The following is a 13,712-nucleotide window of genomic DNA, read 5'->3' as shown; positions in this document are numbered from 1 at the left end:
AGACTAATAGTTGTTTTTGTAGAACTAAAACCACCTTTTATGAATTCGCCTTGCTTTATTCTTTACACTAGTTTTCGTTGTTTGTTTATGTTTTCGTGTGAACGTCAAACTGAAGAACATAAAGAAACTTTTGACATCCACGCCAGCTTTGTTGTTTTTATCTGCGTGTTGTGCTTTTTTCTTACTGCGAATTTTATTTTACCAAAAGAAACAAAAACTAAAAAAAAAAATTAATCATAGTTCTCTTTTGTAGTTTCCTTGAGATTTTGTTTTGGGTATTTCCATTAAATTATTAAAAAACAAAGCAGATGCAAGTATTAAATTACAATAATAAACAAAATAACAATGGCAACAAAAGTAAAAGAAAAATTACAACTGTTGCCAAAAGACGAAATAAAGTGTCGTGAATTAATTGAAAATTTGAAGAAAACCTTAAATCTATGGTTTGTATATGGGGCGGTTGATGACACGATTTTAAAGGAAGTACTCAGCTCGTGTGTGGAAATTATTTTACACGGCTTGAAAAATGAACCAGAAAAGGTAGTGTGTGTATAAAATAACTTGAAAAGAAAAACACTTGCAATTTACTTAAAGTGAAAGTTGTTGTTATTGTACTGCGTTTTTCCTATTTATGTATGTTACATGGTCGTACTTCAGAAGACTCCCAGCAGTTCTTTGCGACTGTCCCGAACTAGTGACCTTACCTTGATAGGTTATCTAAACACGATAGGAATGGGGTTGTCAGTATACTTAAGCAAAAAGAAAATAGACTGTAGGACACTTATATCAAAATTTTTTTTTATAAAATCAGTTTGTACGAATTACTCAAAAGTACAGTACAAATTAAAATTTAAAAGTAACTATACTCTAGATTACTCAGAGACACCTATGTCACTTAAGTGTCCTCACGCTAGATTACATGGGATGTATAAAGTAATCAATTGACAAACAACAAACAGCACATACTTGAGCCAAAATATTTAAATTGGAATCAACCAACTGATCAGACATTAGTGGCAATAACTGTTTATAAGGGATACATTGACTACTTGCTTAACTGCTGGGATGTGTTGAAGTGTGTGTGTGTGATTGTATGTGCTTTTTAGGTGGAATGATGATGATTGGTAAATGAATGCCAAGAATGTAGTCAGACGAGAAGACCTGATGGCAATCTGTTCGATGATGAAACATTTGCGGAACGTATACATAGATATAAATGTACATTAGGTTGACCCCGTTTGTATTGAGTCAAATAGGTATATTGTTACATTTTTAACTTTTAAAAACAGTTGTTATTTACTTTAAATAAACCGTATTTTAATTACAAATAAAAGCGATCAGTAGTTTAAAAATTTTAACAACTCTTTATTTATTTAAAATAAACACAACAATTTAAATACAATACTTTAACAAACACTTTAATACACACACTTTATAATGTCCAAGAATACACTACCCAGCATTTTGAAAAGTGCCAATCGGAAACCTTACACTAGCTATATTACTACTTGTACAACAAACTAGTTCGCTGTGGCTGCTAAAGTGGTTATCATTTGCACTACATTTCACCAGCATATTCAGTAATAAACAACAGTCAGATATTTGTATTTAGTTTTTGAAAATAAATTCAAGAAAAATAAATGGCCACATGTAATGCCGAATGTGGCCGTTGGTATTTTGGTACTCACTGATGATGCAGAAAATACAAAAAATGGGAGAAGACTCACATGCAATTTTTAATAACAAATAGAGAGTAGTACGAACAAGAGCTCTGTCACTTAGTGGTTAGAGCATTTGACTAAGAAACGGCATAGACTACCGTTTTCTACCCCGCTCTCTGAAAAATTATTTTTTCCTTTTTTTCTCAAATGATGGAGTATTTGTACTATTGAATCGAATACTGAAGTGTTATGCAGACTGTGCCAATCGGATACCTGCAATAACATCCTCGTGTTAAATTCACCAGTCAATAATGTTGCTAGTGGGTTGAAAATTCACTAGTAGTAACTCTCAGTGGCTTGAATGAATAAACCAATAATTAAATCAATGTTGACGCTATTATATATTTAATAACGTCGTTATACTCAATTATATTTGACTAAATAATGATTTTGCAATTTTATTTTGTAAAAATTGCAAAATCATTAAAAATAAAAAAATATAACAACGAAATGATTTTTAACTTTGTTTACGCAAACCGTGTATTTTCATAAAAAGTGGACTTAGCACATTTGCACATTAAGATATGTATATAATAAGTTCGTAATTTATACATTTTTAATTTTCGACCCCATAAAGTACATACACTAGATCGTTATAAATAACTGAACCGATATCGGCATGTCCGTCTATCTGTTGAAATCAACTATGTCAAAATTTTAAATTTCAGTATCAGTTGAGAAAATTGATCCTGTAAAACATTTAGTTATTTATTAATTTCTTAATAGATTCAAAATTTAAAATGCCTATCAATTGTTATTCAATGAATTAAAATTAAGTCTTTGTCTCAACATGTGATTTACTACATACATAAACAATATAAACAAAACTAACCATTTTATATTATTTTAGCTGCAAGCGAATACAAATGTTGATGCATTAGATTATGATTCATCGCCGTCAACTTCAGCTGCATCAACGAACGTAAATAATAATAACATCATCAACAATAATATTAATTACAATGGCAATAATGACCTAAACTTGAATGTACTACATAAAATAATCGATGATTTTGAATGGGTGCGTAATGCAGTTAGTATCAGACGGAATTCAAACAATACACCTCCCCGAAATGTTTTAACAATGGGGGGAGCAACAGCATCATCAACCACATCACCGCTACAAAATCGCAAGATACCAATGGAAATTCAAAGACAAACATTACAAACGACAATAGCCTCACATGTGACAAAATGGTTGATGCACAATCTTAACGAACACAATTTATGTGGTTTCTTGCAGTATTTAGTCACCGATAAAGAGCTATTAGAAGAGCACTATAATGAAACAGCTCTACTAAGACAAGAAAAGTATGTTACAATCTTAGTGATTGGCTTGACAGCCTTTGAAACACATCAATATGGCCTATTAAGCCAGATTAACGCAGTGCTAAAGGCCGATATAAAAGAGACAAACCATCACAAAAGATCGAATTCTCAGCCAAATGCTATTATAGTACCCAAGATCAGCTCAAAGGTTTTGTGCCTAAACAAATCCACTACAACAACCCCTCATCATCACTCAGCGTCAGTTCTGTTGACTATACGCAAAACCAAGAGTCTATCTGAATTTCCAGACAAAGCGTCGAATTCGCAAGATAAGGCAGATGGTGGTTACTTGAGTCGACCCAGATGTAAAACCATTGGTGCAATCAAAGCTAGATTAACCAAACCTCAGAATATACCACAAAATAATATTCCTCAGACGGTTAACACTACATTGTCTTCCGGTTCCTTTTTGTTAGATTACGATGATAATCAACCAACAACATCGCAGGCAAGCTCAAACAGAAGTAAAAGTCCTATATCGAACTATACATTGAATTCTAATAAGTCTACTACATCCAGCATAATGTCGTCATCAGTGTCTTCCTGTAATTCTAATAACACAACAAAGTGTATACAATTGATTAATACCGATGATATAAAAATCTGGACAGATCATTCTTGGGAACTGAAGCAGAAGAGCAAACAACAAAATCAGCAACCGACAACAGCCTCTTGTGCTATACCCACACCATTGGCCTCAACTTCAAAGCCTTCCAAAAGCCTTAGTCCCTTGAATAGTTTTTTCACCTCGCTGTTCAGCACCCCGCCCTCTTACACGTCGTGGTTTATAGATCATGGTGGCCACACAGAACATGAAACTACTGAAACCGCAATAGAATCCATAATACCAGACAATAAACATCTTCAGCATAAGAATCATCATTCCGTAATGTCTTCACAGCAACAATTGTCGTCGTTATCGCTGGGTTCTACAGTTTTCGACAAATTTTTACCCATCGATGGAAAAAAATTTAAATCTCGTAAATCGCAAAGTCTCTTTGAAGATGTCAACACTACGCTGGACTGCAGTGGCATAAATATGTTGATGTCCGCCGGCAACTTTTGCTCGGAAACCCCGTCAACAACATCATCACCTGGCTCCGTGTTGGCCACCCCCAAAAATTGTCAAAGTTTAACTAGATTTTTGCAAATGTCTCATTTGTCTCGTAACAACACAGAATTGGAAAAGGAAAATGCTCACTTTCGTATATCTGAGGCGATAATCTCGGCCATAGAGCATATAAAATGGAATAAACTTGAAACGCAGAAAGATAAACAATGTCGAGAGGGTAAGTTTTTAAATGGGTTTAAAGTTTAATTAATGACTTGCTTCCGATTCTACTTTTGAATAATAAAATGTTTAAGGCGATTTACACGATTTCCAAAATTGAGACTTTCTAATTCCGAAACCCGTTTCTCCATATTTTGTATGCTTTTTGAGATCAAATCACACATTTGTGGGCTTTATATGGGAGCTATGATCGTCATAAAACTTGGTAGTTTGATTTATGTAGATTATTTGAATCGAATTTTATTTCACCTAAGAGATTTTCGAATGTGGGTCTTATATGGGCGCTATGATCAATAACAAAAATTGGTGGTGGCATTTTTCACTATGGTTGTCTAACGTAAAAAATACATAGCAGTTTGGAAAGAAAGCGAAAATTAAAAAAAAAAAATAATAATATTTTGAGTTGACTCTCTTTAAAGGAACCAGTGCGATATGTTTATTCACAATTTATGTAATGAAAGCCTAAATTATATTACACTGCTCTTTATCAAATCACAAAATATTTCACATAAAATTTGGTTTTCAGCTACACCTTTAGCTACCGACTGCTTGGCCTCACCAGATCCTACACAAAGTCCTAACGTATCAACTCCATCTAGTGATATTATTGAAGGAGAACACATACCTTATGCTGAGTTAGAAGAAGTTAGCTACGATTTACTTTCGGCTGAAGTTGTAGGACTATCACTTATATCGAAATTTGATGAAAAACACTTACCCAAAGTTTCCGAACTAAAGTGGCTAGTATCGGACGATGATACGCCGCAAAATCTGTTGCCCATGCCCGATCTAACCAGTTCAGCCAACCCAGATGAACATGTAATACATTCAGCAACCCGTGGTACCAGATATTGGGCTCCTCCAAGGCAACAAATAATATTCACCGATCATCCGCCGCCAAAGTAAGTACATACACATTTTGTTGTTTCGTGTTTTTAATAATTAATTTGTTAATCAAATCCTCTTCCTGCAGTCGCAAAGATTTGTTAAAGAAACAAAATTACCGCTGTGCTGGTTGTGGCATGCGTGTATCACTGCAATATATGCAGAGTTTTCGGTACTGCACCTATTTGGGCAAATACCACTGTACTGGTTGTCATCGTAATCAGATTTCGGCTACACCAGCCAAGATCTTGCAAGCGTAAGTGTTTATCGAATTAACTGAAAGTTTGTCATAAACATTCATACTAATTTCTAAATTTTCAGCTGGGATTTTAAATGTTATCCCGTTAGTGTCTTCGCCTATCGTCTGCTGGAACAAATGTATGCTTATCCTCTATTCTATGTACCCGACTTGAATCCTGCCTTATATATTCGTAGTAAAACGTTGCTCAGTGCTCGTAATAAACGTTTACAGTTGAAATTTGTTAAAGACTTTATACGCATGTGTCGTTTTGCCTTGCGTGAACAGAGTTATTTTGAATCGGTACCCGATTATATAACCGCTGATATCGATAATTGGTCTATGTCAGATTTTATTGATGCACGTACTAATTGTTTACATCGATCCATAGATGAATTGATTAATAAATGTGAAATTCATATATTTAATTGTGTGGTGAGTTTAAATCTAAAGTATAGCAGTATAATTTTTGTTTAATATTTATATATACATACTTCTAATAGCTTTGTACGGCTCGAGGTTTCCTTTGTGAATATTGTCATGCTGACGTGATTATTTACCCTTGGGACTCACGTGTTGAACGCTGTGATCGTTGCGGCACCTGTTTTCATCGCAGCTGCTGGAAATCTATGAGTGAAAAGTGCTGTCGTTGCCAAAGGATCGATAAACGTCAAGATGAAATCAATGACGTCATTTAAACAAATCTATTTAAATACGTATAGAAACATTTTACATTTGATTTCTCCGGTTATTTTTGTTTTTTCTCGTTAATTAGTTTCAATTTATTTAAAAAGATTTTCGAACAAATTTATAGTGTTTAATAAAATTAAGAGTAGTAGTATTGTATTTATAATTTAATTAATTTTCAAACAAACCCATGACCCGAATATGTATTTTTCGAGAATTATAAATCATTATTGAATTTATTTATATTTCTTCGTTCATGTTTTTGTTTAACTTACGATGTATACGATTGAAAATAAATTAAATTTATGTATAATCGAATTTTAAAAAGTTGTTTTTTTATTTAATTAATATAACTAAAAAGTTACACTTTCAAAAAGTCATAGATTTTATTTTCGAACTAAATAAATTTTAGACTCAGTCTAAAAAATTGTTATTTTTCGAATTTTGACTCCAACCGAATCCCGAATTTTCCGGCTGAAACCGAACCGAACCTAATATTCGGCCTCATTAAAAATAGTTATTTTAATTTTAGAAAATGTTTCAGCTCATTTTTAGATTTCCTACACTTCACTTCTGTCACTTGACATTTTACACGATGCTTAGATATTTTATACGTTTTTGTACTCTATTAATTATATTTCAAGCATTCTTATTATATTCAAAAACATTCTTATACTTTAAAATACCATTATACCTATTTATTTTTTCTTTACAAATGTTTCGGTTTTGGTATTCGGCCAAATTTTGACCGAATACTTTTTGTCCTAATCCGAAAGAGAATATTCGGTCGGACGATACTATTTTTGTATAGGCTTATTCTTATTCTTTGCTCTTCAAAACTTAGTTGGACTACACAGATTATCATAATTCAAATTTTGAGTCCTATTTTCCTATTTTGGAACGTTAATTTTTCGGTAATTTCTTTATCGTTTTCTTCTTAAAGTTATCGCGGGATTACTTTGACTTTTGAAAATTAAAAAGTATAAGAAAATACGAACGTATCAACTTCCCCATCCCCGACTAAGATTAAAATAATTTGTTTTACATATTACTCCGAACCCTGAAATGTTTTCAACTTCTTCATATTAAATTCCTAAATTCACAGTAAATTGATAACGTTTGTTGTTTTTATTTTACATGTGCCTGGTGTATAGCTTCATTTCACTTGTAATATATCATCATTAATATTTTTAATTTCGTATGATTTGGAAACTTTTACGAAAAATGACTATTGATAAAGTTCAGCGTTTAGATTATAGTAACAAAATAATTTTGGCACCCATGGTAAGAGTTGGCACTCTACCCACCAGATTATTGGCCCTGGAGATGGGTGCCGATATTGTATACACCGAGGAATTAATTGATTTAAGATTAATTAAATGCAAAAGAACAGTAAATGGTAAGAGAAACTAAAACAAATCCATGTACACGAGAATTTTACAAACGATCTATCTTTATTAGAGGCTTTGGGCACTGTTGATTTTATTGATCCTACTGATGGTACTGTCACATTTCGCACCTGCGATTTGGAAAAGTCTCGTGTAGTGCTACAAATGGGTACCAGTGATGCAGAAAGAGCATTAGCGGTGGGCTTAAAAGTGCAACACGATATTGCTGGTCTAGATATTAATATGGGTTGTCCTAAGGAATTTTCCATTAAGGGAGGCATGGGTGCCGCACTTTTGTCGCAGCCCGATAAGGCCACACACATATTAAAAACTCTAGTTGATGGTCTGCAAATACCAGTTACATGCAAAATACGAATTTTACCTAATTTGGAAGATACTATCGAATTGGTAAAGAAACTAGTTAGCACTGGTATAGCGGCGATTGGTATTCACTGTCGTACCAGAGATGAACGACCACAACATGAACCACATCCGGAAGTAATTAGGGAGATTGTGAAACATATTGACATACCAGTAATTTGTAATGGTGGCTCTCGTGACATACAGAAATACGAAGATATTTTAAAGTTTCGTAAATTGTGTGGTGCTTCCAGTATAATGGTGGCTAGGGCTGCTCAAATGAATGTGTCCATTTTTAGGAAAGGAGGTAAGTAACCAGATTATTCGATTTAATGTTTGTTTAAATTATAAAACTCAATATTGTTTTTTTTTAAACTTTTAAAGGATTTTTGCCCATGGACGAGCTTATTTGTAAATATTTAAAATTAAGTGTGGACTACGACAATCCTCCTCACAATACAAAGTATGGTGTACAGAGCATATTAAGAGAACAGCAAGAGACACCAAGGGGCAAACAATTTTTACAATCGCAAACTATGAAGCAGATATGGTAAGTTTGAAATTTATTATGTAGTTTCTTCAAAGAATGCTAAAAAATAAATCGAATAACAAATATAATATTTAAATTTTTTTGATTCCAGTGACATTTGGGATTTAGGGGAATATTGCCGTCAAAAGGAATTGGAACTGCACAACAAAAGTAAATATGGCAGACGAAAAGTTGTGCCCGGACAAGTGGCCGACTCGGATGTGTTGGAGACAGTGGCGAAAAAAGCCAAAACTGAAGACGAAGAAGACATCATAGAACAAAATGTAGCTTTTCTACGTAGCAATTACAATATGAGTAAGTCAGCAAATTTCACAAGTATTAAAACCTATTACTAAATGTTTTCGTATATTCTTCTTCTCCAACAGATGTAGATAAATTTCCTAAAACACTTTTATATGAACATTCGAACAAGCACGATAAATTACAGCCTGTTTACGAGACAGAGGGTAAAGACAAACTATTTCGTTCGATTTGTAAGTATGATGGTAAACGTTACCGTAGTACATATTGGCAAAAGAATAAGAAACAAGCGGAACAGGCGGCTGCCTTAGTGTGTTTAAAAAATATTGGTCTAGTAACGGATGAGGAGCTCATAAAAAATGGTAGTATTTTAAGCTGATCTTAATAAAAGAATGGCAATTCATGTTGTCTTTAAGTTTGAAAACCAAAACAAATATATTTCATTAATTTTGTTTGTTTCGTCACACATAATCAAAAAAAAAAAAATAAAATAAAGGGCAAAGTAAGTACCTAACTTAAACAAAGTAGTAGTATTAATTAATTTAATTAAAAAAACATGTTCATTTTAATAACTAGTTAAAATTGTGTCTGCCTGTGTTGGGCCGTCAGAATTTGTTTGTTTGAATGAATGAGTCGAGTCATTGACATGTTTATGTTACTACAAGAGTTGAGTCTCTCATGAGCGGCTCTTCTGCGACAACTGCATAACGGATACAACAAAAACAACAAGTATTCTGTTTTGGTGTATCGCTTATTAGCTGGTGTACTTACTAACTGTCATCTAAATGTCACTACCATGTTTTCTCGATCGTTAAAATAAACGATTTTGTTCATGAACAACACAACTCTAGTAACTGCATCTAACATTTATTGAGAAGGAGGTCTGGACTGCTGTTGGTGTTGGTGATGATGAGGATGCTGTTGTTGTTGTTGCTGCTGAGAATTTTGCTGTTGATGATGCTGTTGTTGCTGCTGTTGTTGTTGTTGCTGCATATTACGTGGCGGTGGCATCATATCATTGTCATTGCGATAGCCATAATTGGCTATATAATTTAAAAGAATCTCCTTTGTAACAGGATGGCGTATACTCTCAATGACAGCTAGAATAATGGATAATTATTGTTACTCATGAAACATTAATTTTTTTTTATTTTTCAGAAAATGTTTATGAAACTTACATACGGCAGTGTTGTAGCTGTTGGGTAAAGTCTTATCGGTTCTTTCACGCATAAACTCCCATTGTCCCTTTTCATTTACCGTACACTCTATAATCTTGTTGTCTAAATCCTTAAGAGCTTTACTATAATTCATTTGAGCAAATGGTAATTCATGTCCTCCCACGAACAATAGAATCACTTTGCTCTTCACAATCCTAAAAAAATAAAAAAACATATATATTTTTATTTTTTTATTAAGGCCAAGCAAGCAGAGCTTCCAATTAATTAATTCAAATTGTATACGAGCAGTACGTTTTGGTTTTTATACATAAGAGTTTTTTTAGCTGGGCAATAGCAATCAAGACTGTTCTCGTTTGCGGCTAACAATTCGAAAACTAATATCCAAATGTAGATTATTGATAATGACCCGGGGAGTTATTTTTGGGAATTTCTTGAACTCCACAGTTTTACGAATGTTGAGTTTTTACAATACCAGTCTCACGAATTTGTTTTTATAATTTTAAAAACTGTTGATTTAATAATTGACTCTTGCTGTTTTCACTATTTAAAAAACTTATTCGAATTACAAAAAACATTATTGTCTGTATGACTAAAAAATGCAGCATTTACAATAGATGGCGTATGTTTTGAAAGCGGTTTTTGTTTTAAATAACTTATATGTTATTTTGAAGCGTACTTATATGTCAAAGATCAAAGACAAAGATCGCCTAAGCCAGCCAAACAAGCTGGAATTACAAAACGTTTTCGACCAGCTAGAGAGAAAATTGGGTACCATACGAATTGAAGCCGAGAGACATTGGAAGACGATTTTGCATGTCCGAAATGAGGCTTGAACGCTATAAATGAAAATAATTTTTGCACCGAATCATTACTTGCGATGAAAAATAGATCCATTACAATAACTCGAAGCGTAATAGATGTTATTTGAAGCTCGGGGCAAATCAGTCGAATCGCCATTTTACCATTGATATAACTTTGTTTTGTTAAGTTGGTAAATTTTTCATAAAAAACCCTTTATCAACAAAAATTGTATTTTCGTAAAAAACTAACTTACCCCAAACCCTCTTGTATATGTATTTTCATGCGGAAATCCACGGAGTTCATGTCCATCGGTTTCCATTTGAATACATCTGAACATACGCCTGCCGTGTACGGTTGTTCTGAAGGTTGAAATATCAAACCATCGGGTTCGTGTAGCAACGATTTTGCAAACTTTTCGCCCAACAATGATGCTGACTGTCTAATGTCCCAAAATTCTTTGTTGCGTATGCTAAATGGCTCCGAGGGTCGGTGTATAATGCCCTTTTCGATGGCTTTGATGCGTGGCTCAACAAGTTCTCTTTTGATGCATTTCAAGCGATTGGGAAAGAATGGCTCTTTGCCTATATCATGATTGGAGAATTTGATGATGTCGTAAATGAGGTAACGAGGCATTATTTCTCCCTGATATTTGTCCAAAACCATTTCCTGTTAAAACACAAACATTTTAGTAAATATTCTTTAGTAAAACTTAATTAACTTACACCATCGATGAGCGTGTCCTCTAAGTGTTCATTTAGATTTGAAGACTTGACAAAACTTAAATTCTCAACTTGGAAGCACGAGTTATTGCGATCGAAGAAATAAATTTCATCACGTTTATTGATCAACATCATATATCTTAAAAGGTAAAAGATTACTTATGCAATTGTAGTTTGAAAAATGCTAAGAATATATGTATATGTACCTTGTGCCGTCAGCCTTCCATGATACACGATACGGTATTTCGTGTAAACGTTTTATATTCTGACGATCCATAGACACCGGCTGGGCACCAGGAAAACCATTCTTTTTCCAGCCACACATATCCTGGACCTTTTGTTGCAATTCGCCCAGGCGTGGTTGATCCTGTATCCAAACCACACCCGGCACACCTTCCATGAATGTGGCGTTTTTCACAATCATCTCACGTCGCCTCTTTTTGCGTGGTTTATCCTCACCATTAGCCGCCGTCTGATTTTCATTGCCATCAGCCTCCTCGGCTTTGTCATCGTCATCCAAGGACTCTATTAGACCTAAACTACCATTGGAATGTTGTTGGCGAGCGGCTAAGGCTTGTTGAGAATTGGAAGAGTGCGCAGATTCCTCATGTTTGCGCTTTTGCCCACGTCCACCACCACCACCGCCATGGCCGGAGTCATCAAATTCCAAACACCATTCGGGTAGTACAGGTGCCGGAGTGGCATCTTCTGCGTCTTCATAACGGCGATATAGTTCATTGATATAATCCTGTTTATATATGCCCGGAGCTCTAGCAGTGGCAAACATGGACAGGGCAGCCTCAACTGAACAATCCAAACGCTCAACCAAATACGAAGCAATCAGAAAACCAGTACGATTAAATCCATGCGTACAATGTACCCCAATAATATCAAAAGGCCTTTCGTCTATAAAATTATCTACAATCTCTATAAAGGCTTGTGTCTGTTCGGGCGACGGCGTCTCTCCGTGGCCCCTACATTGCAACTTAACATATTGTGCCCCTTGAGCATCCACCACAGCGCGATCGTAAAAACGTTTTGTATTAGTCAAATCGATCCACAGGCCCAATTTTAATTTCATTGTTTTGCAATAGCCGAATATCATGTCTGGTAGGAAAATACAATCCATGGGCATTTGACTTGTGAAGGCATCACTCAAGGGGGTCTTAAATGCTAGAAATTTCTCCGCTATAATCGTATCACTCTTGCGTGGACAATACAGCCAGCGATTTGGTATGGGACCGGGACCTCGATTGCCATTCGACATGTTTGATATTATATCAAATTTGGGAAGTTGCTTGCGTGCTTACTTTCAATGCGTTGTGGTGGTGGGTGCTACTTTCGAACAGCTGTATATGATGGTTGGCAGCAAATATTTGTTACGTTCCTAGTAGAAGATTTATTCAACACTTCCTTTGTTATACAAATTTGTCAATAATAATATGCATTTTATTTATAACTTAAACATAAACGCGTATAATAAAGAGGGAAACTTCTGCAAACTTACATATACAAATGTATGTATGTACATAGATATGTATGTCGGCTTAGCAATGGATAGCGAAAATGTGGCAGTTTTCACCTCTTCCTTCCACAATTTTAGTTGCGCTGAGGAAACGTAGCGCATAAAAATATAATTCGGACCTCTGCTCAATGTTCCTGTAAATTTTCATTAAAAATGAAACTTTTTTTCATTCTTTTTTACACAGGAATTTTTTTCAAGGAGCTAAAATTGCATTTTCACTGAAAACTTGTGGCGTTGATTCAGATGGAATAACTACATCAGTGATTCAAGGAAAATTAAATTTTAGTTTTTCATGAAAGAATTAAATCTTTTCCATTTGAAAATAATGTATTTCTGTAGTTAATATATTTTTTGTTTTTTTTTCACAGAAATCTAAAGGTAAAATTTTTTCAAGTTTTTGCTATTTATTAATTTCTAAATATACCTTCTAATTTCAAGTATCCTTTTAATAATTTTCGGTTATTTTGACAAATAACATTAAAATAAGTTAAATATAAACTAAATCAAATATGAAATAGTTTAATTAAAAATATAAAACACTTTTATACACTTGCTATAAGCAGCTGTTTGCTTCTTCTTTTTAACGACAAAATGGATAAAGAAATGATAACCCGCAAAATATGAACAAATATACATGTCGATAAAACAGTGAAATTTGCTGAGACAAAGTTCTCATGTGGTGGCAACACCGCGGCTGTTGTGAGCGGCTGATGTCAGCCGGAGCATCCGGAGTATAAAGTTGCCAGACTGATAGCATTTTATTATTTATAGTTTTTTGTAACGTTGTTTACTCCAATTTA

At 34.2% G+C, this 13,712-nt stretch overlaps 3 protein-coding genes across 3 annotated transcripts; 2 read left to right on the top strand and 1 right to left on the bottom strand.

Annotated features, from left to right (window-relative positions):
* The first annotated feature begins 204 nt into the window (after positions 1 to 204).
* Positions 205 to 6,478, top strand: Rubicon (rubicon). The gene is made up of 6 exons (XM_065507704.1): positions 205 to 540; positions 2,572 to 4,339; positions 4,868 to 5,243; positions 5,315 to 5,482; positions 5,548 to 5,899; positions 5,968 to 6,478. Exons 1-6 carry the CDS (start codon positions 346 to 348, stop codon positions 6,160 to 6,162), a joined length of 3,054 nt encoding a protein of 1,017 aa, XP_065363776.1. The 5' UTR covers positions 205 to 345; the 3' UTR covers positions 6,163 to 6,478.
* An 827-nt stretch (positions 6,479 to 7,305) lies between these two features.
* On the top strand, positions 7,306 to 9,123 carry Dus2 (Dihydrouridine synthase 2). The gene is made up of 5 exons (XM_065506918.1): positions 7,306 to 7,550; positions 7,613 to 8,206; positions 8,284 to 8,449; positions 8,541 to 8,743; positions 8,815 to 9,123. Exons 1-5 carry the CDS (start codon positions 7,352 to 7,354, stop codon positions 9,066 to 9,068), a joined length of 1,416 nt encoding a protein of 471 aa, XP_065362990.1. The 5' UTR covers positions 7,306 to 7,351; the 3' UTR covers positions 9,069 to 9,123.
* On the bottom strand, positions 9,089 to 13,478 carry mRNA-cap (mRNA-capping-enzyme). Its single transcript, XM_065506917.1, has 6 exons — positions 13,337 to 13,478; positions 11,594 to 12,774; positions 11,391 to 11,526; positions 10,922 to 11,334; positions 9,868 to 10,061; positions 9,089 to 9,789 (listed from the first exon to the last, which is right to left on the bottom strand). Exons 2-6 carry the CDS (start codon positions 12,652 to 12,654, stop codon positions 9,557 to 9,559), a joined length of 2,037 nt encoding a protein of 678 aa, XP_065362989.1. The 5' UTR covers positions 12,655 to 12,774; positions 13,337 to 13,478; the 3' UTR covers positions 9,089 to 9,556.
* Between the last annotated feature and the right edge of the window lie 234 nt (positions 13,479 to 13,712).

Source organism: Calliphora vicina, chromosome 4, assembly GCF_958450345.1.
Source record: "Calliphora vicina chromosome 4, idCalVici1.1, whole genome shotgun sequence".
Classification (NCBI taxonomy): Eukaryota; Metazoa; Arthropoda; class Insecta; order Diptera; family Calliphoridae; genus Calliphora; species Calliphora vicina.
Note: the sequence above shows the minus strand (reverse complement) of the source record. Positions and strands in the feature narration are given on the sequence as shown.